The 22,571-nt window shown below is 47.8% G+C and overlaps 7 protein-coding genes across 7 annotated transcripts, besides 3 other annotated features; 4 read left to right on the top strand and 3 right to left on the bottom strand.

Moving 5' to 3' along the window:
• Positions 1–19: 19 nt before the first annotated feature.
• Positions 20–1,156: a mobile genetic element.
• Positions 1,157–5,543: 4,387 nt separating this feature from the next.
• Positions 5,544–7,287, top strand: ACLA_038170 (galactokinase galE; the record flags this gene model as incomplete). The annotated part of the gene is made up of 3 exons (XM_001271032.1): positions 5,544–6,199; positions 6,275–7,156; positions 7,251–7,287. 3 exons carry the CDS (start codon positions 5,544–5,546, stop codon positions 7,285–7,287), a joined length of 1,575 nt encoding a protein of 524 aa, XP_001271033.1.
• A 526-nt stretch (positions 7,288–7,813) lies between these two features.
• Positions 7,814–9,103, bottom strand: ACLA_038160 (uncharacterized protein; the record flags this gene model as incomplete). Its single annotated transcript, XM_001271031.1, has 1 exon — positions 7,814–9,103. The coding sequence occupies one exon, from the start codon at positions 9,101–9,103 to the stop codon at positions 7,814–7,816; it is 1,290 nt and encodes a 429-aa protein (XP_001271032.1).
• A 691-nt stretch (positions 9,104–9,794) lies between these two features.
• ACLA_038150 (Mcm10/DnaG-type zinc finger protein) lies at positions 9,795–12,257 on the top strand (the record flags this gene model as incomplete). Its single annotated transcript, XM_001271030.1, has 1 exon — positions 9,795–12,257. One exon carries the CDS (start codon positions 9,795–9,797, stop codon positions 12,255–12,257), a length of 2,463 nt encoding a protein of 820 aa, XP_001271031.1.
• Positions 12,258–13,102: 845 nt separating this feature from the next.
• ACLA_038140 (uncharacterized protein) lies at positions 13,103–14,521 on the bottom strand (the record flags this gene model as incomplete). The annotated part of the gene is made up of 2 exons (XM_001271029.1): positions 13,103–13,703; positions 13,761–14,521. 2 exons carry the CDS (start codon positions 14,519–14,521, stop codon positions 13,103–13,105), a joined length of 1,362 nt encoding a protein of 453 aa, XP_001271030.1.
• Positions 14,522–15,399: 878 nt separating this feature from the next.
• On the top strand, positions 15,400–16,223 carry ACLA_038130 (DASH complex subunit DUO1; the record flags this gene model as incomplete). The annotated part of the gene is made up of 2 exons (XM_001271028.1): positions 15,400–15,696; positions 15,759–16,223. The coding sequence occupies 2 exons, from the start codon at positions 15,400–15,402 to the stop codon at positions 16,221–16,223; spliced, it is 762 nt and encodes a 253-aa protein (XP_001271029.1).
• Positions 16,224–16,545: 322 nt separating this feature from the next.
• On the top strand, positions 16,546–17,287 carry ACLA_038120 (uncharacterized protein; the record flags this gene model as incomplete). Its single annotated transcript, XM_001271027.1, has 2 exons — positions 16,546–16,913; positions 17,194–17,287. The coding sequence occupies 2 exons, from the start codon at positions 16,546–16,548 to the stop codon at positions 17,285–17,287; spliced, it is 462 nt and encodes a 153-aa protein (XP_001271028.1).
• A 1,714-nt stretch (positions 17,288–19,001) lies between these two features.
• ACLA_038110 (formin-binding protein HOF1) lies at positions 19,002–22,327 on the bottom strand (the record flags this gene model as incomplete). The annotated part of the gene is made up of 7 exons (XM_001271026.1): positions 19,002–19,171; positions 19,258–21,280; positions 21,333–21,431; positions 21,487–21,699; positions 21,767–22,053; positions 22,116–22,220; positions 22,285–22,327. The coding sequence occupies 7 exons, from the start codon at positions 22,325–22,327 to the stop codon at positions 19,002–19,004; spliced, it is 2,940 nt and encodes a 979-aa protein (XP_001271027.1).
• Positions 20,347–20,417: a microsatellite.
• Positions 20,366–20,417: a microsatellite.
• Positions 22,328–22,571: the final 244 nt, after the last annotated feature.

Raw genomic sequence — 22,571 nt, 5'->3', positions numbered from 1 at the left:
ATAAGGGTCCATCCATAGGGTTCTTCTTTTTAGTATAGAAGACTATCTTAAAATTAAATACTATAAGTATTTATAACTACCTTATCTATCTTTATAATAGTTAGGGTATAGTCCTAAAGTAGTAAAGACTATTATAATTAATAATAACTTTAATAACTTTCTATAAATCCTCTAGGTAGTAATACCACTCCCTAAAGGATTCTATTATTATAAGAAGTTCCTAATTATAGATACTATAGTTCTTCTCTATAGGTTATATCTTCTATAAGAAGAAGACTACTAGCTACTAATAACCCTCCTTACTTAGCTATAATAGTATCCTATAGATAGTATATCTAGATATATTTATTTCTATCTATAAGTAGTACTTCTTATAAAAGTAGGTAAGAATAATCTACTCTATAAATACTTTCTTTAATTTATTAAAGATATTTACTACTTCTAAAATTAGGAACTCCTTCTCTAGAGTCCTCCCCTTACTCCCTAGGCTAGGTTTTTATAGGAGGTCTAAGAGATATACTAAAAAGTATAAATACTTCTTAATAAATCTCTTATACTAGTTAGTAAACCCTAGGAACACTAGGATCTCCTTTATAGATTCTGGCTATAGCTATTCTATGATAGTATTAATCTATAAAGGTTCTATTTCTAGATCTTCTAATATAATTATATAGCCTAAGAAGTTAATTCTCTTTACTATAAAGAGATACTTACTTAGCTTTATAAATAATTCTACTTATTAGAGTTAGACTATTATAAAGTAGATATACTTATAGTACTCCTTCTTATCTTATAAGAATACTATAATATTATTAATATAGACTACTATAAAGATATCTAGGTAGTTATAGAATAGCTAGTTTATAAAGCTCTAGAATATTACAGGAGTATTAGTAAGCCTAAAAGATATAACTAAATACTTAAATAACCTATACTTTATATAAAAGACTATTTTCTACTCCTATCTCTTTATAATCCTAATCCTATAATAAGTCTTATAAAAATTTAACTATATAAAAATCATCCCCTCTATAAGCCTCTTAATAGTCTCTAGAATAAAGAGAAGTAGATAGTAATTCTTTAGAGTAATATAATTTAGATTATAATAGTTAATATATAGCTAAAGAATATTATCTTTCTTCTTTATAAAGAGGACTAGTACTCTTACTACTAACTTTAACTTCTAGATCTATCTTTTTATAAATATTATCTAAAGATACTTATAAAGTACTACTAATTCTATTAAAAAGAAATTATAAAGAGATTTAAAAAGTAGTTACTTCTCTTTCTTTAGATTTATCTCTAGATCTATATTTTTATAATATAGTAATAATTCCTAAGCCTTCTCCTCTAAGAAGATTATATAAAAGTCTATAAATTAGTCTAGTATAAAGTTCTTATCTTTTACTACCTCTTATAGGGTTTCTATAATTTATATTACTATAACTACTATATCTTCTACTTCTATAAACTCTTCTACTAAGACTAAATAAATTTATAGAGCTAACTCTATACTAAAGATTACTCTATCTTCTCCCTAAAGAATTATAGGGTTATACTACTTTAACTATAGTATCTCTAAGATAATATAATTTATATCTAGAGATACTATTATAAGCTCTATAAAGAGCTACTTTATTTTATTATTATTCTTAATTAAGATAGTGGCTTCTACTACTCTTTTATTTCTTATTTCTTATAAGATTAATATCTTTATAAAGACTTACTATAGTAAGGTATACTAGTTATTTTCCTTAGTTAGTATTATAGGAATAAGATTAATTAAGCTTCTACTATTAATTAATACTTATAAGACTAGTCCCTCCTCCTTCTCTTCTATCTAAGCCTAAAGAAATATACTTAGATAGAAGAGTAAGAATTTATAATACTCTTTATTCTATTCTTTAATAATAATAATAATAACTAGTTATTTAGTCTTTATAAGGCCCTCCTACTTAAGCTTACTTAAATAGTATCTTATAATATATTCTTTCTTATTATAATTAAAGCAGACTTATAAAATACTAAAGATATAAGATTATAGGCCTTATCTCTTTATAAATAATATAATTATAATAGATTCTATTATCTCTATCTTCTTAATAGTAATATAATCTATAAGAGGCTTCCCTAAGTTCTTAGGGCCTTAATAATCCTTATCTTTATATAAGAGGTCTTAATAAGTATTTTATTCTATATTTAGATATAGTTTTATAAGTAGGGAGACTATCTCTTTCTTAGATTTTAAGAACTCTAAATACTTATAGATCTTTTACTTAAATATTATAAAGAAAAACTTAAAGAAGAGATATAGCTATACTTTCTTTATATTCTTTATATTATCTTTAATTTTAATTTATTATTTATACTACCTCTACTAATATATATAGTCTATTTCTCTCTTATAAGGCCTTATTTAAAATATTTATAATTATACTTCCTACTTATAATTCTTTAGATTATTTAGCTATAATTCTAGAAAAGTATAAAAGCCTTTTTACTCTTAATTATAGAAGTTCTTAAATATCTTACTCTACTAAAGATTAGAGAGAATATAATCTAGATAGATTATTATAATCTTAGTATACTTCTTCTTATCCTAGTTATTAGCTTCTATAGTAGACTCTTAACTTATAATAAAGACTTAGTATATTATATAATTATAGGTTAAGTATCTCTTAGACTTAGATAAGAATTAGATTTAGATATTAGTCTTCTTTATAAATAATAAGAATAATTCCTTTTATTCCTAGCTTTATAGGTACTTTCTAAGGCCTATATCTAGATTATTATAAAGCTTTTAGATTTCTTATAGAAGCTATAGTTCCTATTATAGATACTCTCTTATAGGGGTTATTCTTATTAACTTTAGGTCTATTAGAATAAAAAAGTCTTATAAATCTAGCTTATCCTTAGAGTCTTTCTCTTTATAGGCTATCTCTTTTCTTATTATTTAACTTTATATAATTATAGAGAAGGATTTACTAGATAGTTTTAGTCTAACTAACCTCTTTTATAATATTATTTTCTTAATAGACTAGTTTAAAAGTTTAAGTAATAAAATATAAGGATTTATAATCTATAAGAATTAGAAACTAGTATAAAAAAAGAATAATTATAAATAGATTTAAATATAGATATCCTTATTTAAAGAGATTATCACTAAACTCTAAAGTTTAGTAGTTATAGGCAGGGTTTATATCTTTATAGGTTATATAATTATTTATATGACCTCTTATAAGGAGCCTTCTTATCATCAGGTTCCTCTGCAAAGGTAGCTTTAATATAATACATAATAGACCTTTGCAAACCTTACAGAATATAACTAGTATAAAAGAATAGATACTATATAGCTTAGGTTTTAAGAATTTAGATAATTAAGTAGATTAATACTAGGTTTAGATTCTTCCTCTATAAGGGAGAATTTACCCAACCCCCTGCTTAGTAAGGGCTGACTAATATATACTTGCGTAGGTAAGATAGATATCTTCCCAATACCATTAGGAGGCCTTACACAGTCTTAATCAAACCATCCCGAAATGGCTGCAGGGGAAACAACCTTGACATCACATATCCTTCAGCTGGTCGACTACACATTCCAGGTTCCGTCCAGTAGCGCTTGCGTTCTCAGCAAAATTTGCTATATAGACATTATGGATCAGTATCAGTAAGACAGGAAGGATTAGTGACTGGATTGTACCATCAAGAGTTCCATCTAGAGCTATCTCATGCATCTTTCCACTTAAGAACAGAGTTGCAGGGCTTGTATTTAACTCTGTTTAGCAAGGGATTTAGCTTAGGACATAGAGGCAGGGATAACTTGATGATCCTAGCATTAAAAACAGACTTATTAACACTAGCTGTATAAAACTCTCACACACTGACAACCTACCAAACCCAAAGTGTTGCGAATCATGGAAAAATATAAGTTTACATGGATCTTCAGCACAAGCAGCAGAAGCTGATGTAAAGGGACTGGCAGCACAGAATGCACTACCAACTCCTGGATCAATCAAAACATAAGTTTCCCCCAGGTTACCAATGATAACAGGCACCTTCCTGGCAACCAGATTTCCTCTCGCGTCATAGTTAATGAAGTCTGTTGTGACCCGATGAAAATATCGCGCGGTACGAGCGCTTCTGGTGCTATACAAGGAAGAGAAGGGCCGAGAAGCACAGCGAAACATCAGATTAATTGAACTTGAAGACTTAAGTCAGTGAAGTGACAGGCAATTCCGTAGCATGATAGAGGTCTATGACAGATTCGACTGGGACCAGTGCTCTCAAGTTTCCGTCCGAATCCCAGTGGACCGAGGCCAATTAGCTAATCAATTTTCGGAGAATGAGACTTACTCCGTACTGATTGGCCATTCTCGTTCCAGTGATTCTTGTTGGGAGGCCCTTCAATGAATGAACCAAGTCATTCGGCGCGCCTCTTCCCAAGCGATCGGATTCAGACCAACTTATCATCCGTGCGCAACTGTTTTGACGAGGCGGAGAAAGCTGACCAACAACTTAACAAGACGATTGGGCTGGAGCAAACACAGAGTGGGCCCACCCTGTCCATGTTAGTAGTATCTCGACGGCACCGAGAATGTCCCCTCTAGGAGATATATGCATTGCGCCCGCGTGTCGAAGCACAGCAACTACGTGAAGAAGAGTAGCAACGACGTTGTCGGTCATCTGCACGATTGATTTCGGATAAATTAGACTCCACTGCCATGGGACCATAAACCTATTTACCCCTAATATCAGCAACTGAATGGATGAAGGATGTAGGGGTTCGATGTCACGATTATCGGGCGAGGGGACCGGTTGGCGGTTTAACGATTAGATAGCGGGGAGCTTGTTGAGTGCGGGAGTTGTCTGGCGCTAAAGTGGTTTAATCATTGGTAGGCTGCTGTCTCTGTCAGAGAAGCTGGAGAAATCGAGAAAAGCAAGCAACAGTGAACAAGCACATCCAAATTGCATTTAACTGAGCTTGCACCCTTGAAGAATGCTTTGGCCTTTGGGACCCTTCTGATCCACAGAAGCCAGTGGTTCTACCCAGTGGGGGACGCGGGACCATCGGGCTATGAAAAAAGCCTGGTCTTGTAACTTGTTGCCCGCAATTTCCGGCATCCCCGCCATGGATGAACAAGGCATCAAGGCATAAACGTTCGAGGTGTTGCAGTTCTTCACTTGTTCCCTTTCAGAACAGACACAGGTAATAATTGCTCCGTATTCCGTATCCCGTGAGCTATCCATGTGCATTATTCTTGCTCTGTGTGTCAGTGTGCCCGTGTCATGGACTCACAAATCACGGATTCACTGCCCCTCTCTCCAGTCTCCATAGTCCATGGTCCAAGGCGTGGAGCTTCCCCCCCACCCCCCCCCCCTTTCTCTTATGACATAGTTGGAAGACTACTAGGGGGACTTCGGTGGTTTCATTCTCTCAGTTAGAATATTTTTGTGTGTTAGACGCACATACTCATTTCGATTCTCTTCCCTTTCTCCATCCCCCAACATCGCCCCATACGGTCATATACCTAAAATACCCCGCCATGGCCTCCCCGCAGGAACTGGTTCCCCAGACAGAATCCATCGCTGAGGTCTACGCCACAGACGATGCCTCTGCCACCACAGTTGCTCCCGAGCATCAGACACGATTCAATGGCTTGGTTTCTCGGTTCAACAAGCTGTACAGCCATCGTCCAGATTTCGTAGCTCGCAGCCCCGGCCGTGTCAACATTATCGGAGAGCACATCGATTACAACCTGTACGACGTCCTACCGACAGCGGTCAGCGTGGATGTGATCATCGCAGTTAAGGTCATCCCCTCGGCTGGTGGGGACTCGGTCGTCAAAATCGCGAACGTTGCGGCCGAAAAGTTCCCTTCCCGCGAGTTCACCGTGCCTCGGGATACCGATATCGAGATCGACCCCAAAAAGCACGAATGGGTGAACTATTTCAAGGCCGGGCTGGTGGGCGCGCTCAAGTTCCTGCGCCAGAAGAATTCGGATGGCTCTTTCACCCCGGCGAGCATCGAGGTTCTGGTCGACGGTAATGTGCCCCCCGGCGGGGGTATCTCCAGCAGTGCGGCATTTGTGTGCGCGAGCGCATTGGCGATCATGAAGGCGAACAACCACGACGTCTCGAAGCAGGACCTGCTTGATCTGGCTGTTGTCTCGGAGAGAGCGGTCGGTGTCTATTCCGGAGGGTAAGTCTAAATATAAACCCCCGTGGCAGTTGCAGGATGTACATCTATTTGACACTTTTTTCCCCGTCACTCTAGGATGGATCAAGCGGCTTCCATCTTCTCACGCCGCGGATATCTTCTCTACACCCAGTTCTACCCCAACTTCGACGTCCAGCATGTCCCGATCCCCCACGCATCCGAAGAAATCACCTTCCTCATGGCCCAGAGCTTCGTCACCTCCAACAAAGCCGAGACAGCGCCCCGGCACTACAACCTGCGCGTCGCAGAGTGTACCCTGGCCGCCGTCGTGCTGGCCGCGCAGCACGGCATCACCCTGCACAAGGACAACAGCTCGCTCGGCTACAGCCTGCGCAACTTCCACGAGGCGCTGATGGGCAAGGAAGGCCGCCTCGGCGACCCCCTGGAATACCAGATCGACTCTGTCATCCAGGCCACCATGGAGCACCTGACCCAGGAGCAGGGCTACACGCGCACCGAGATCGCCCAGCTGCTCGACCTCACCGTCCCCGAGCTCGAGGACAAGTTCCTGTCCGCGTTCCCCGTCCAGGCCGAGCGCTTCCTGCTCCGCCAGCGCGCCCTGCACTGCTACAAGGAGGCCCGCCGCGTCCTCGACTTCAAGGCCTGCCTCTCCAAGGCGACCACTCTCGACGACCGCCGCATCCGCTACCTCGGCCAGCTGCTCAATGAGTCCCAGGAGTCGTGCCGCACCGACTACGACTGCAGTGCGCCCGAGGTCGATGAGATCTGTGCCATTGCGCGCCGCGCGGGAACCTGGGGAAGCCGACTGACCGGGGCGGGATGGGGTGGGTGTACGGTGCACATGCTGCCGCAGTCCACGGTCGAGGCGGTTACCAAGGCGCTGAAGGAGGAGTACTACCTGAAGAAGTTCCCCGATATCACCGAGGAGAAGCTGGCGCAGGCGATGGTTATCAGCAAGCCGTCCAACGGATCATTCATGTATGTTTTGGTGTTTTGATGCTCTGCTCTTTGTTGACTCCCTTTTTTGTTTCCTCTCCTTCGGATCATTTGACTAACATGGCCTATCATTTAGGATTACGGGGGCTGCTATTGCGAATGTCCAACTGTGAGAGATTGTATGACAGGGAAAAAAAGATGAACGGATATCAAGCGGGTTTTGCATTGATGTAATTGTTTCAAGGCGAGGCGAGATAAATACCCGCTAAGGGAGACCGTCTTTCTTGCGTATATAGTACATAAGCGCTCATGACATGTATTCCAATCTTTACATGATTCGATTGGGGTCGAGATCTGTTGACTATAGAAGAGAACCCTGCGTCTTGACGCAGCGTGAGATATCTCAGGGATCGCTTGCTCAGAGCGACCAGATGACCACCGACATTGACCTCAGCGTGAGGACTCCAGCCAGAGCCCGAGCCATGGCTAGCCTGGACAGCATCAGGAGCTCACTAAAGGATTGACTTCTGGTATATTGGTCCAGATATCTTTTGTTTGCGTTTTTCCAATTCGACGGGGCTAATTACTCTCCTCTGGGACCATGCCCGCATGGTCGTATTGTTGAACGATGTGAGAGAGCACCTCGTTACGGCCAGGATCGCTGACCAGGCGTTTCTCGAAACTGCAAAAAGAAACGCCTCAAGATTTCTTCTTAGCCGCAGCCTTGGAGAAAAAGTCGCTCATCTTCTTCATCCCCGACGTGTTCACCTTCTTCAGGTCTCTCACCCCGCGCGACTCCCCGGCCTTCTTCTTCTTCTCCTCCTCTTCCCTACGACGCTTCTTCTCCGCCCGGGACTCTGCCGCGTCGTCGTCATCGGGGCCTCGCTTGCGGGTGAAGTCTCCGAGCGACCGGGATGCGAGCGCCTGTGCCCGCAGCTCCGCGATATGCTTGAGGTGTTCTTGCAGCGGTATGAAGTCCAAGGGCGACTCCGGCGTGCCAAGTAGCTCATCCAATCGGGAGTTGAGCGACGGGGAGATGTAAGACTCTTTGATGAACGAGAGAGCCGTTGAGATGCGGAGTATATGCGCCAGATTATCCGTGGCCGATGGACCCTCCAGACTTGGCTCTGTAGACATTTCCGTTGCAGGTGTTGAGACGCCCGACGCTGTGGAGACTGACACTGTCGTGGAGACAGATGCTGTGGTGGACGACTGCGTTTCTTGTTTCTCCTGGGACTCTCCTTCGGTCTCGTTGGCAGAGGTGGATGTGCCATTGATGATGGACTCCTCCCGTTTGACAGTCATCATGGGTATGGCCAGCGCCTGGCGCACAAACTTTTCCTCCAAGCTCGCTGGGAGACCCTGGGTCACCAAGCGTTCCGCTTTAGCGATCAGTTCCTTGAGGAGCTTGTCCTCGCTGAAGCGGAACATTTTCTCGTCGCCGGCTTCGACTGAGTCGCATACCGACTCGACCCGCGAGTGCAAGACGCTGCGGAAATCGTCGTTGTATAAAAGGCGGCGTAGATGCTCTGGCATTTCGTCCTGCGAATCGATGATGTCGTCGAGCGGCTGGAATAACCGTTTCGTCTGGGTGGATGTGGATGGGCATAGCAAAGGGATCATGAAGAACAGAACATCCATTGGCGACGCAACACAGAGCTCTGCGACCTTGGAGATTGTCCCCTGTGGCTGCGACGGGCCATTATCGCTGTCAGATGGACTCGTCTGCGGTGTCGATGTGAATAGGATACTCCGCGGACACTGCGGCGAAGATCCTACGACGGTGAACTCGTACACCCCCAATTTCGGGCAGAAGAAATAGCGATTAGCCTCCCCCGTTCGCGGATTGGGTAAGGTAAGGAATCTGGCATCCTCGGTCGCAGCGGATGGCAGGATAAACGTCTTGCTGGGCTTAATTGGGACGGGCGGTACGTTGAGGTTCTCTTCCGCAGCGGGCTGCTCATTCGGAGCGGCAGACCGCGTTCGCATCCTGAGCTGATCGGTGTGTTGCCTTGGATGGATAAGAGGATGCAAGACGCTCGATCGGCGTATAGTGTCTCGAAGGGATAGATGTAGAGTCCCTTACCAGCGTCCAAGTCCAGTTGCTCGGCCAAAAAGTCTCAACGCGTCTCAGTTGAATTTCCAACGCGACACGCGCCTCGGCCAATCAGCGGTGGTTGCTACAGCCAGCCAATTACACAGCAGAGTCAGGGACTTACTAACCACCACCTTAAGTAAGGTCGGGTACCTACTACTGGTAACTAAGGTATTACTGAGAAGGAGCGGAAGAAACAATTGATTCCTCGATTCTGTGCCTTGCTGATGACAGGAGGAGACGATCGGAATAATAACAATCATAATTATAATCAAAAAAATTCTTTGTTTTGTTTTGGTTGTTTCCCATAAGACTGTCTGCCATTGTTTCTGTCGGCGCATGAATTTCCATCCCCGCATCCCTGCTTGAGCTCCGACCAAGTGCACAAGTGTAAAGTAGTGGAATTTCAAGGAACAATGCCTTTTTGCGACCGGAGAACGTGAGGAATACCTAGCGACACAGTCATCTTGCGCTCTTTGGTGGTTTTAAATCTGGAACCAGCGGGGAACCCTTGTTGCGATGAGCAGTAAGTGCAGTCCGTCTTTCCATCTCATGTTTTCTCTTCCCCGGCAGCAGACTGACTGGATGTTTGTGGCAGTGGTCGACATCTCGTGGCCGCCAAAATCGCCTAGAGAGGTGCTTCTGACCTCTCCGAACGGTCGGAGGAAGTATCAGGATATGCAGCGTCGCCAGGAGACTCTCGGATCGCCTCCGAGACAGGCGAAAACTACACCAAACCTACGCGCGAACAGGATACTCAGTGACGGGATGGACGAGCTGGACGATGAAGAGGATGAGGATGAGGAGACACTACAACTCAAACTTGCTGCGATCGAGGCGCGGCTCAAATTGAAACAACTGCAGAAGAGTCGCGGACGGTCAAACACCCTCGAATCCAACGATACGTCGTCCCGGCCTGCTTCAGCAGTGAGCTGCTATTCGCGAACACAAGAACATGCATCGAGACTCAAAAGTCCCCCTCCATCAACCGGCAGATACGAGCCTGAAGATGTACAGGTGCCCCTGTCACCCGTCAGACGAGCGGCTCCCCAGGCCGATCCTGCATCCCCGCGGAGATATCTTTTGGGTATTGACAAGGGTCTCAAAGGCAGCGATGTGTCGCTCAAGCGTCCGCCGAGCTCGCGCGTGGTCGCGCGACCAACGAGTATGAACGGCGGTCGTGAGGCTGCCATGTCTCATCCTGGTGATATCTTCGCATCGCATGCTCGAACGCTGGCTGCGGAGGATGGTGCGAAACGGGGCAAGACATTCAGTGAGCGAATCGCCGACAGTCGATTGGCCGATAGATCTCGCAGGGAGCGAGAGCACAGGCTCCAGGTCAATCGAAGCTCGGCGTTCCACGTCGATCAGACAGAGATGGAGGCGTTCAAGGCGGCGGCGGCTGAAGCAAGGACGAACTCTCCTCCAAAGTCGCCAGTTAGAAGCCGCCAAACCCAGAGTTTCAGCCGAGATGACGTGATGCGATCCTTTCATGATCTTAAGCCATCCTTGAAACGAAGTCAAACCGCTTCTACTGTGCGTAGAGATGGAGAGACGGAAGGATCACGGTCACACCTCCATAGACGGCCCACTAAGTCCGAGTCTCATCCAGTGCCCTCTTCATCTCTGCCAAACTCATTTTCAGAGCTCGATCATGGATCCCAAGAAGATGCTGCAGAGAGGGCGCCCGACTCGACCAAATTCGAGCCTTACTCCTCGCTACATTTATCGAACCGGATACTACCGCACTCATTCCTAACTAGAACCCTCTCCGATAAAAAAGTCCTTCGCATTCCCGATCTGTTGCGAACAGTGAGGGCGCCTGATTTTGAGCTTCCCGAGGACATTGACGGGGACTACATTGTCTTTGGCATTGTTGCCTCAAAGTCCGAGCCGAAGCAAGTTAAGGGTTCCAAAAATGTTTCCGGAAAAGAAGTTGATCCCTTTGACGACGGATTGAACAACAGCAGTAGATACATGGCTATCACTCTCACGGATCTCAAGTGGACGGTTGACCTGTTTCTCTTTGACACGGCCTTCCCTCGCTACTACAGACTGTCCGAAGGCATTCTGATTGCCATCCTGAACCCCACGATCATGCCACCGCCCAAAAACAAGACGGACACTGGCAGATTTAGCCTTTCCTTGTCGTCATCTGATGATAAAATCCTCGAGGTTGGGTATGCTCAGGACATCGGTTTCTGCAAGGCCGTGAGGAAGGATGGCAAGACCTGTCAATCGTGGGTGGATGGCCGTAAGACTGAATTCTGTGACTTCCATATCGACGTGCAAGTCCGCCGCACGCAATCGCAACGAATGGGAGTCAATAACGGGACAGGCATGTTCGGACCCGGTGGTCGTTCAGGCCCGCGCACGGGATTTTTTGGTGATCAGGGAAAGAAGGGAGGAAATAGAACCGGGCTAAAGCCGGTCGGCGCTCAATATGACTTCCAATCCCAATCCCTATACTACATCGCGCCCGCGCCAAAGTCCAGAGGCGGCGGCGCCCATTCATTTCATCCCCGAGTCCCCGGACAATCCGCCGCTGGCCTAATCGACGCCGACACCGACGACCCTTTCATCGCCGCAGGCATGATGGGCCGCGGGGCCGAGAACAAGGAGGAACGCTTCCGAAGACGCCTCGTGGAGCAACAGCGCGAACGAGAAATCACGCAGAAACTGGTGACGGGCCGAGCTGGCGGCGTGGGCGCAGAGTACCTACGTGCGCGGTCGACAAAGCCTGCCACATCCTCCCGGCCCGAGACCGCCCCCTCGTCCTCCCAGGAGAAGTCGAGCTTCGAGTCCGCGACACCCCGCTCCGCCAATAGTCTTGGGCTGATGGGCTTCAGACGCGCAGATGCGGTGAAGCTCAGCCCGCTGAAGCGCGCCTATGACCGGCCGCACGGCAGCGGCGTCAAGAAAACCCGCTTCATCACTTCCAAGGGCATCAAGGAAGCTGGTCGGGATAGCCTGGGCGGCAAATCCGACGCCACGGCCAACACTTATGACGACGACGACGACGATGATGAACTAGACATCATCCCATAAACCCACGGAAACGAACTAGATACCCCTTGCCCCTCGCTTGCCAAAAGTCATTCCCTTTCATATCTGTCTGCATCGCATCAGGGGATCGTTGATTGAAGGTGTGGGACTACTCATATTATCCATAACCAGTCCTTACGACCAATCGTCCAGGGTTGGATAGCTACGGCTGATATTCTTGTATTTTTCTTTGACGCAGTACTCGATTCGACGATGTCTAATGCGTTCCTGATTTGCACGGCTGACCTCTCCCGTTCTTTTTTGTCTTGTCTTTTCCTTAACTTTCCCTTCATTTCCATCGGCTCTGGAAGCTCAGACTATTTATTCTCAGGGAACCTCTTAGCAGGACTACGGGGTATTCCCCTTCTTTTATTCTTTTGCATGACATGCAACATACGAATTCATCGTTCTGTTTGAGTATAAGTTCGTATCTTCAGCGTAGTTGATATGAGGTCAAGACCTAACGAGCAAGATACCAAGATGAATACGGAGATATTCTACGTAGGAGAAGATTGAGATTGACAATCTGATTCAAAGTTCATTGGGATATCTAGTCTGGGCTACTTAAGGTTATCAAAACGTCCCCGAAGAAAGGGAAAAAATAATGAAGAGAAAGGGGGGGAAAAAAAAGGAAGCTGAAGAAGAACTCCATCCTGCGAATCCTCCATCCAGTGAATAATAGCCAACCAAATTCCATAATTCCCAGTCCGGCTCCCGAAATTCACTAGGTCAAAGCAAGAGAGGAATATCCGTGATGAAGAACAAAACACCAAGTGGAATAGGAAAAGAAAAGAAAAGCCCGAATTCGAAATAAGGTTATGATTGCATGGCTCTGCCATGGATGAAGCTCACGATGTAGGCGCGACTTTGTTTCCCCTTGTCTTTTTTGTCGCAGGACCACCGGGACTTGCGGCAGTATCTGCATCTCGCTTTTTCGCCTTGGACCCGGCAACAGCGGGGGTCTGCTTCTTGCGCAGCCAGCCTGCAAATGGACTGACGCGCTTCGTGTTGCTGTCCGATACAGCAGCCGTTTCGCATTGTTCCGTGCCCTCTCTTTTGCTTCGAGAGCGTAGAGAACGAATTGTAGCGCCGGGCGATGGGGGTGTCGCGACTTCGGACTTGGGTGGAGGAGTTACCGGCCGCTGTGGCATTTCGGTATCCGTGGCATGATCAGTGTCGTCTGCAAGATCTTTGTGAAGCATGTTATCGTCGATATCCGTTGCTGCTTCCTCGTCGACGTCACTCATATGATGCTCCGTAGGAGCCCGATCGTTGGCGCTTGGGAAGAGCACCCGCGGCTTGATAGACGAGCGAGTCAACGGGCGGACATTTGTGGTGATAGATGAGTCCAGAAGGTCAGGGCGGGCTGCCAGCAGACCCAGATCATTCTCATCTTCGCCATCGCTTTCGACGTCGTCGGTGAACTTGCGGAACATCTTCTTGCCTCGACTGTAAAAGATGTTAGAAACAAACTCGATAGGCGAACGAGCGAGGAGTGTCACTTACAATACGTAAAACATGCCATCTTCGCGGTTAATCGCCTCGTCAACTTCCTGATCCCGCTTCATCTCTTCCCTCTTGCTTCTTCTAGACGCCCGTGCAGTCATTTGGCTTGGGACTTCAGGCTCGCTGTTCTTGTAGAAAGGATTCCCTTCGCTCTCATCGACCTCCGGGATCCGGTCACGAGAGTCCGTGTAGATCTCGATCTGCGAAGATTGCTGGGCGGCATGGTCAATGAAGCTATCCAGAGAGTAACCGGTATGTTTCTTGGTTTTCTTAGGCCGTGTAGTCGGGAAAAGGGTGCGAGCAGTGCCCGCGACGTCGCCAATGGCCTTCTTTCGTGGAGTTTTGGCGGGCGTGGGAAGCATTCCGTCGGTCATCGTGGGCCGGTATGCTTTCAGAGGACGTTGTTGGGCGTGAGACAGCTCTCCAGTGCTGAACGGATCGGTATTATCTGATATTGAAGGGTCGTCTTTTGAATGTGCCGTAGCAAACAATCCACCGCTGCTTGACGGCTTCTTCCGGGAAGAGCTAAAAATGGATCCCGGGGGTGAAAGGGCCTCAAATTCATCGTTGCTCTGCTTCTTTGCGCTCCTGAAACTAGGCTTGGAAGGCGGAGGAGTGCTGCGGGACTCTCTTGACGCTCGCTGACTCGCTAATCTTGTCGAATATCCTGTAGAATAGGGCTCATATGAATCATAACCCGCTCCATGTCGTGGAGTCGGAGGAATTCGCAGAACTGACGGTGGTGGTGGTGTCGACGCCATTGTGTGTTGTGTGAGACACGTCAAATGACAGGCACTTGTTCCTGCAGTAAAGACTGCAAACGATTTCGAACTATAATCCCCGAAACTGGGCAATGACCAGAAGTTCGGTTTAATGACAGTAGAGTATCGCAAGAACCAAAAGTTGAGGGTTTCTTTTGGATCGAATAGCGACTCGATGGCCACTGGGCCGGATCGGAAGAGACAAAGGGAGGAAAAACGCGCGCGACGAACACACGCACAACCCGACCGAAGGAGCGGAAAAGGCACCACTTAAAGACGATTCAACAATTCACTCGGGCAGTTGACGCGTATTAATGAACGAAAAAAAACTCCCGAATGAATTAGTGGATGAAGGTATTGGTGAGATTGGGATTGAGATAGAGTAAAGCAGTGATAAGAAGGAGGATGGATGGGAGCAACCAAGGGCGAGAGAGATGGAAGGGGGAGAGGAATGCGGTCGCTTTGCTTGCCTGACGTCGAACCAGCCACCGCTAATAATAAGAATAATAATTCCTAAGGCTGAACTGAACCACTTGGATGCCCCACCACCACTCATAGTCATGGATATTTGATCCTCATTATTATTATTATTATTACGGAGTATTACTATTCAGTTTCAGACTAACAAAGTAGACTAGAGGGGGCTTGGAGTTGGGGCTATTTTCAATCCTGGTCGATATATTGATTCCCACAGTCTAGACACTATAAACACACACCATTGCCTGAGAGATTATCATCTCCTGTGTTTGTGTCCGCCAGACATAACCCACCACCAACAGATCTCTCTTTTCTCAACCCACGATTGTTCTCGACGCGTTCACATCTCCTCCAGACGCGATTTCTGCAGTCTACCTGGTGATAGACCGACCTTCCACGCCATGGCTGCCCGCAGTACGGCGGAAGAAATGGAGAGACTCCAGCTGTCCGATGAAGACACAGCGGATCTCTGGGACTCTCCTTCACGACAACGCAGCAAGAAAACAACCTATCACAAGACTGCGAGCGACCAGCACACTACACCTGAACCTCGCCCCTCCCACCATGGACAGACGCTCTTCGACCGACAGGAAGCCCGCGACGCTGCGTTGCGGCACGAACTACAAACAGTGCGGAATATCAACCAGGTGATTGAGGGACTCTTGGGGAGTTTGGATCGTGCGAAAGGGAACATGGATGTATGTCAACCGAACTTTTTGGTCACTGGGTCCAGATCGGTGCTAACGATACACCTGGATAGACCGTTGCGCGCACCGTTGATTCCGCCTCGACATTACTCAACACTTGGACGCGTATTTTGTCACAAACAGAACACAATCAGCGACTGATTCTCAATCCCAACTGGCAAGGAGCGCTACAGGACGTGGCGGATATGGAAAACGAAGAGCTGGTGCGCCAACAAGCGGCAGAAAGACGCGAACGAGAGTTGCAGCAACAAAGAGAAGCAGCAGCCCGTAAGGCCGAGGAGGAAGAGAAGAAGCGAGCGTTGGCGACAGGCTCGCGAACGACTCGCGGGACAACCACTCGAGGCAGGGTCGTCCGAAGCACCGGTTTGGGAAGAACACCAAGTGTATCTTACTCAAGTTCAAGCGCGGCCAGGACCGCGGCAACCAGAGGGGGCACATCCACAACCACATCTACGCGAAGACCTGTCAGTGGAATTGCAAGAGGGCCAGGCACGACACGTGGTCGCGGAAGAGTTTAGAGCGCATGATTGACGATGTGAACTGTTTCATGTACCATACTATTTCAAATGAGTAAAAATTTATGACAGAATATGATACCCAAGCTAACCGATTTCTCTATCTTTTGATCTTGGTCGAACAAGGACCGGAAACATCTTCGATGCATTGTTCGTGATCGGAGAAGAGCCGTAAATAATGGTACTTCGTAGAGTTTCTGCCTGAGGCGCCAAGACATCGACTCGGCCCGCGATAAGTAAACAGCAATCATCCAGACAGGCCGATAAGCTGGAGCTCTCTGCAATTGTGCTTCACAACGCGCTCATTCACGCTTCAACAGGCATAATGAATTTCGCCCCTTATCAGGATGAGTCTCCTGAGGTCGAGCGAGCCTTTTCGCCTACGTTACCTGAAGCAAACCGTATCAAATCCCCAATTCTGAGGTCCCCGCGCGGGTCTCCCCCGATCCACGGTGCGCAATCAGGTGCTCTTCCATCCCCGAGCCACTTCACAGGCGCAGAACAGAGCCATACAAGCGGACAAGGGAGCCGTGGATATGGGCCGGATGTTGAAACCGGACGATGGAACCTAGGGGCTTTTGAGACAAGCCTTCCGATCCGTATGGACGTTGAAGCTATGCTGGCATATCTGCTTCTTCCTCCGGCGGGTGGAGTGTTTCTCCTGTTGGTGGAGCATAAGAGCGACTATGTGCGGTATGTTTTGCAAACAATAAGATTCAGATTTGTGCATCGGCTTATTCGAAACAGATTCCATGCGTGGCAGTCGAGTATGCTCTTCGCGGTCATCTTTGTAAGTCCCTCCGCATGCTGTTGGTACCATGCCGGTGCTGACCCTTATCAGATTCTTCACCTGATTCTTTCATGGTCGAGCTTTCTCTCATGGCTTCTGTTTATCTGTGATATTGGCTTAATTGCGTTCCTAAGCATGCGTGCCTATCGGGATGGTGAGTGCTGCTACTACACTCCTCATTAGAAGTGCGACTGACCACAACGAAGTCGACACCCTCGAACACTTCGAGGTCCCAATCATTGGACGCCTTGCCAACTCCTTCGTCGACGATGAATAAGTGAATTGTTCCAGGGGTCTTGCATATCTGTTGTAATACCCCTTTGCGAGCCCGTGTCTCTTGATGTTGAGGTGTCTAGAATGCCAGGCGAGAGTGAAAGCTTCTTGTACAGTGTTTTCTCTGGCTAGTTACTGCTCTGCTTTGTCTTCTTCCTTTGTACTGCCGCTATGTGTTAGCGGCCATCTTCAATATTCTTTGGCCGTTGCAAGCATGTAATGATCCTGGGTTAACACACCCTTGCTGATATTGTGACTGTACTATACAGATGCTATTCCATGTAATCTCATTTCTTTATTCTCGGTTTCCGGGGATGGTCAATCGAAAAAGCACACACACGCTTTCTCGGGATAATGGATCAATCACGGAAGTTTTGAATTGTTCTCTGGTATGGCATGCGCCTTCGTGCGAATATCTCATCGCAGATTCACCTCCTCAATCCCACACACCATGCGAACCTCAGATGGCACGCCTTCTTCAACAGTCTTTCATCAATATCCCTCCCCTTTCCCCGAGTCTATCCATCCCTACTACATCATATCATCTCATGCCTCAAGCAGCTTCTCCAGCTCAGCATTATACACATGCTCAGACCAGGAAAAGAGCCGATTCTCCACCAAGAGAAGCCCTCTTACCCTCCAATCGAGCCTGAACTCGTCATACGTCCCAACCAAGTCCCCCATCACCGACAACACCCTTCCTAACGTCCTCCACCTCATCCAGAAAAAAAAAAGAAAAAGAAAAGCATGTGCCAAGTCCACCGCGTAACAAACAGCTGCGGCCACCGAAACGACCACGTCCTCATCTCCTGCCACACCGCAAAAGCTATTCTCGAATCCGAACCAGATCTCAGACCCTTCACCAACCCCAGTCTGCTCGCCAACCCCATCAGCCAACGCCTCCTGGATGCCGTGGCTGCGGGCCTGATTACCATCCATGGCGGGTTCCATGCATGCACGGAGCCGTATTGCCGGCGGGCTGTTGTGCGGGAGTTGGAGTCGGCGATGGGGTTTGTGTGTATGGTTCCTGGGTGTGGGAGGGTGGATTGAGGTGGATGATGACGTTCAGCTGGGACTGGAATTTGCTTGATTGAGGGCTTGGTTTTTTTTTTTCTCTTTCATGATGTGGTGCAAATGGCATTGTATCGAGTCGGGGATATGGGGTTGGGGCATGCATGTCTGCGAGTTCATCCGGTCTAGGGCTCCAAAGCATTGCCCCTTCTTCGTTTGCTTTGTCGGATCTGTCCTAGCACATTATCAGGCATGGAGCATCGGGACAGAGTCAGGCACTACAGGATGGTGGTTTAGAAGAACAGGGGCAACATTACAGGCCCTGGAACTGGTTGTAATAGGAAATCAGGCAGAAAGGGATCCATATTATCAGACTCGTAACCCGGTCAAGCATGTACTTGGGGGGTCGTAACACACACAATGCAAAATATCTCAGGAAAAAGGACACAGTGGAGGAATCGCAGGAATCGAAACAGTATGATGCAATTAAGATGGGGGATCATCGCTTCAGTTGAGCCAAGTTGCGAGAAAGGGGTAAGGATGATCATTTGAAAAAGCTTAGAAGATGGCAGGTACTTTCGCAAGGTAGAGAATAGAAGGACAACAGAAACCATTGAAGCGCAGAATATTGGTATCTACATCATTAGAAAAGCATATAGCCAAGCATCAAGGGGTCAAAGATCGTGGTTGCTCGTGAAATGGGTTGCTCAAATAATCTGGAGGTAGTTGCTCGGCACCAAACCTGTTCGGCTTCGAGCGGTGGTCAGCTCGGCTTCCCACCAGCCATCATCCTGAAGTCGGATCACAGACAGGACGTCTCCTTTGCCAAAGCCCAGTTCTTCGGGTATGGCGGCAGTGTAGCTATACAAAGCGCGAGCTAAAGAATTTCAGAAAGTTAGCTTAAATGTTCGGTAGTGCGGGATCAAAGCACGACGGCTTGGACGTTAATATTGTATAACTTACCAAAGTGAAGTATTGGACGCCCATCGCGGCTAAATTGCCTACCAGGATCAGCAACAGCCACAGTCCTGCTTCTGGATCTGCCAGTTTGGCTTGCCCCATCGCCATAATATGACATAGGCCGGCCGGTGTCCCTGCCTCGAGAGGCGTAGCTGTCGAAGCTACTGCCATATATGTCGCTACCATTGTTCGAAAGCTGCAGCTCCATACCTCCGGCGCTAGAAGGTCGAACTTGCTGTCTAAACTGCGGCTGAGGCGACACGGCCCGTGGTGCCGGGTTCGGGGAGCTCCGCCGGGAAAAGTCGTGTACAGATGGTGCTGCATCCACTGGTCTCTGAGGAGGAGTTGAGACCGTTGGTGATCGGCTGTAGCGACTCCGTATACTGCTTGCTTGATAAGTGCTCGGGCTCGGGCTTGCTCCTCGACTGCGGTGGCTCATGCGCGTATCAACACGAGGCACGACCTGAGGACTAACTGGCTGTGGAATGATGGGCTGAGGGCTGACAACCGGAGGGTTGATCGGTTGCGGGCTGACCCTTTGAGGCATCGGACTCGCCACTTGGGGACTGGCACTGCGTCTGGGGATGGGCGATTTTGCACGTGGAACTTCCTGGGCTGGTGCGCTGTTTCGAGTCGCCAAACTTGGGGTGTTCCCGCTACCCCGGAGCATACTATGAGTCTTACCCGTGTATTTCTGGGTAGTCTTCTGCATCTGTGCAGAGGTAAATGCGGGCTGCGGCGCATCGAGTCTCTTCACGGAGGTAACATTGTAAGCAGGAGGAGGAGTGGCCACAGATGCACTGCTGTAGTTGGAAGGAGGGGCCGATGGCACCGGCGTAGCGATTCCATGATATCTATCGGCAGAGACCCTAGTAGCTGATTGCTTTCCAGCGCCTTTCAAATCAGCGAGGGCGCGTGCAATTGGGTCTAGCTCCTGTTGTCCCGACTTGGCCGCCTGGGCTGCTTTCTTGAGCGAGTTCTTGTCTGGAGAGGCAACATCAAACACGTTATTTCCCACGTTGAGTTGGAAGTTTGCCCTAGGATCCACGGGTTCCGGGCTTCCACTTGGCCGGCTATTGCTCGAAGCAGCCGCTGGAAGAGCTGCTACTGGAGGGGCTGCTACTGGAAGAGGGGCTGCTGCTGGAAGAGGGGCTGCTGCTGGAGGAGCTGTGAGTGGAGGAGCTGCGGCTGGCGGAGGCTGGGACTGAGGTGCCTTGACTGGTGTCATCTGTTTTGAAGGAGGTTCCCACGTGGTACGGGCCGGTGGATGAGAAGGTCCAGAATTACGGTCCTTATCATGTCGACTTTTCCGCCGAAAGGGACTGTTACTGAAGAACGCGCTTTTCCTCTTCTGGATCTGCTTGTCCCCTCCAAGTCCTGGGAGCGCAACACCATTGGTAGGTGCGGGCTTTGTTGGGGATTGTCTGGCACTAGAAGGCTCCTGGCTCGACACTGAGGTTGGATTGGAGACCTCACTTTGCGAGTCCCGGCTAGATGGCCTATAGATACTGTTGCTCCCTGAACTGCGCTCAGAAGGTGGTCCAGCGCGGCAAAACATTGTCATTCCATCTGTTGGGTAGGCATTGTGTGGGACAGTGCCAATCTCTCCATGCTGATTCGGGTCATAGTTGGGCGGGAGGTAGCCTCCACGGCGAAGGTCCAAAGGAGCAGGAGGTTGTGTTGGCTGTTGTGGAGTGACCGTAGCTTCCCTACTGGAAGGTGTCGCCGGGCTTTCGTGGCCGGTGTCTGCTGGCGGGTCAGGCTGTGGATCATGGTGAGATTCGTAGGTTGACGGCTGCGGAGAAGAGCTTCGGAACGCCGGATTGATGGTACGTTGAAACTGGGCAACAGAGAAACCGTCTTCCTCAGACAGCTCCGAGCTCGTGTCGTTCACATCACCCCGGGCAAAGTTGACGAACTTAGGCGCATCTGGGATGTCTTGCCCTGTTCCTCTATCTTTGATGAAGAAAATGATATCTTTCTCGACTTCACAGTTCTCAAGCGAGAGACGGATCTTTTCACAAGACTACAAATCGGGTCAGCTCGGCTCACATCACTCCCTGGAACCAGAAACATACAGCATCGTCACTAACACACACAGTCGATGCAATGTTAGCGTAGGTCCAGAGACTGCTTTTTGTGAAGTCAATTCTCTCCTCTTCCAGGTCTTGAAATTTCTAGTAAATCGTCAGTTTTGTTGTCTAGTGCCGAGTTTCGATGGGGGAAACGCACGTCGCAAGCTGCTTTCCACTCCTTATTCCAACGACCTGTTGTCTCTTCAAGAACTTTGACAGCGGCCTCGTATTCGCTGCTGCTTGTGGCAAGCTGGATCTGCGTCTTCTCAAGTTTTGCTTTGTTCTTGCGTTCCTCCTGCCCCATTACCATGTGCCCTTGTGCAAGGTAACCCTTAATTCTGAGACAATCTTGTTCGTATCGGTCTCGAGTCTGTCACCACCGTAAGTACAAATTATCTCCCTAGTCATGCTGTTCAGTGGAACCAGTATTGCCCTACCTTGTTCACCGTCTGAGTCTGTTGTATCTTGGTCTTGAGGATTCGCTCGATGCCAACTTGTACGATTTTTCTTCTTTCTTTGGATCCGCCTGCAAAGGCAACCAACGGCTCTTCCAATTCTCTTTTGATCTGCGAGGCAATAGCTGCGTGAGATTTGGCTATGGACTCTGTTTCTCCACGGACGACATCGAAAGACGACCGAAGCGAGCCCGTCTCATGTGTGCCCAGTGGCTTCCGACATAGCGCCATGAGCTTTCGTGAGTATTCATCTTCAATAGCAGCGCGAACTATGACCTCATTAGATATCGCTCCGCAATATTAGATCTAACGGAACCTGTTGGCAACGCACTATTATAGAACGTCTTGAGTTCATCGCAAGTCACCTTGGAGCCATGCATCCGATCCAGCATAGGCCCAACCCCGGCATCATCTCTGCCCCAGAAATTATTGGCAACTGTTAACACAGTGGTCAGCCTGTCGCACTTTGATCAACGCCCAATCTCCGATAAGGATCATACAGGATAGCGACACCGAGGGCGGCTCTGCAACTGTTCCCGGCATTTTGACAGACAATAGTCCGTTGATTTAATCGAGGCAGGGCCAGCCTCTGCACATACGAATAAATAGTCCAAGAAGGGATGGGAGTGGAAAATAAGAGTGGTAAAGGTGGATATCACACTGCAAGAGATAAAGGTATGAACACTTCCTGTAGATAAAGCACCAACTCGATAGGAAACTAATGCCAGAAGAAAATCCCAGGTGAAAAGAACAACAAACAATCAAGAACACGAACCCAAGGAACGTC

The sequence above is a fragment of the Aspergillus clavatus genome, genomic scaffold (genome assembly GCF_000002715.2).
Source record: "Aspergillus clavatus NRRL 1 1099423829802 genomic scaffold, whole genome shotgun sequence".
Lineage (NCBI taxonomy): Eukaryota > Fungi > Ascomycota > Eurotiomycetes > Eurotiales > Aspergillaceae > Aspergillus > Aspergillus clavatus.
The sequence above is the reverse complement of the archived record's forward strand: the minus strand, read 5'-3'. Positions and strand labels throughout refer to the sequence as shown.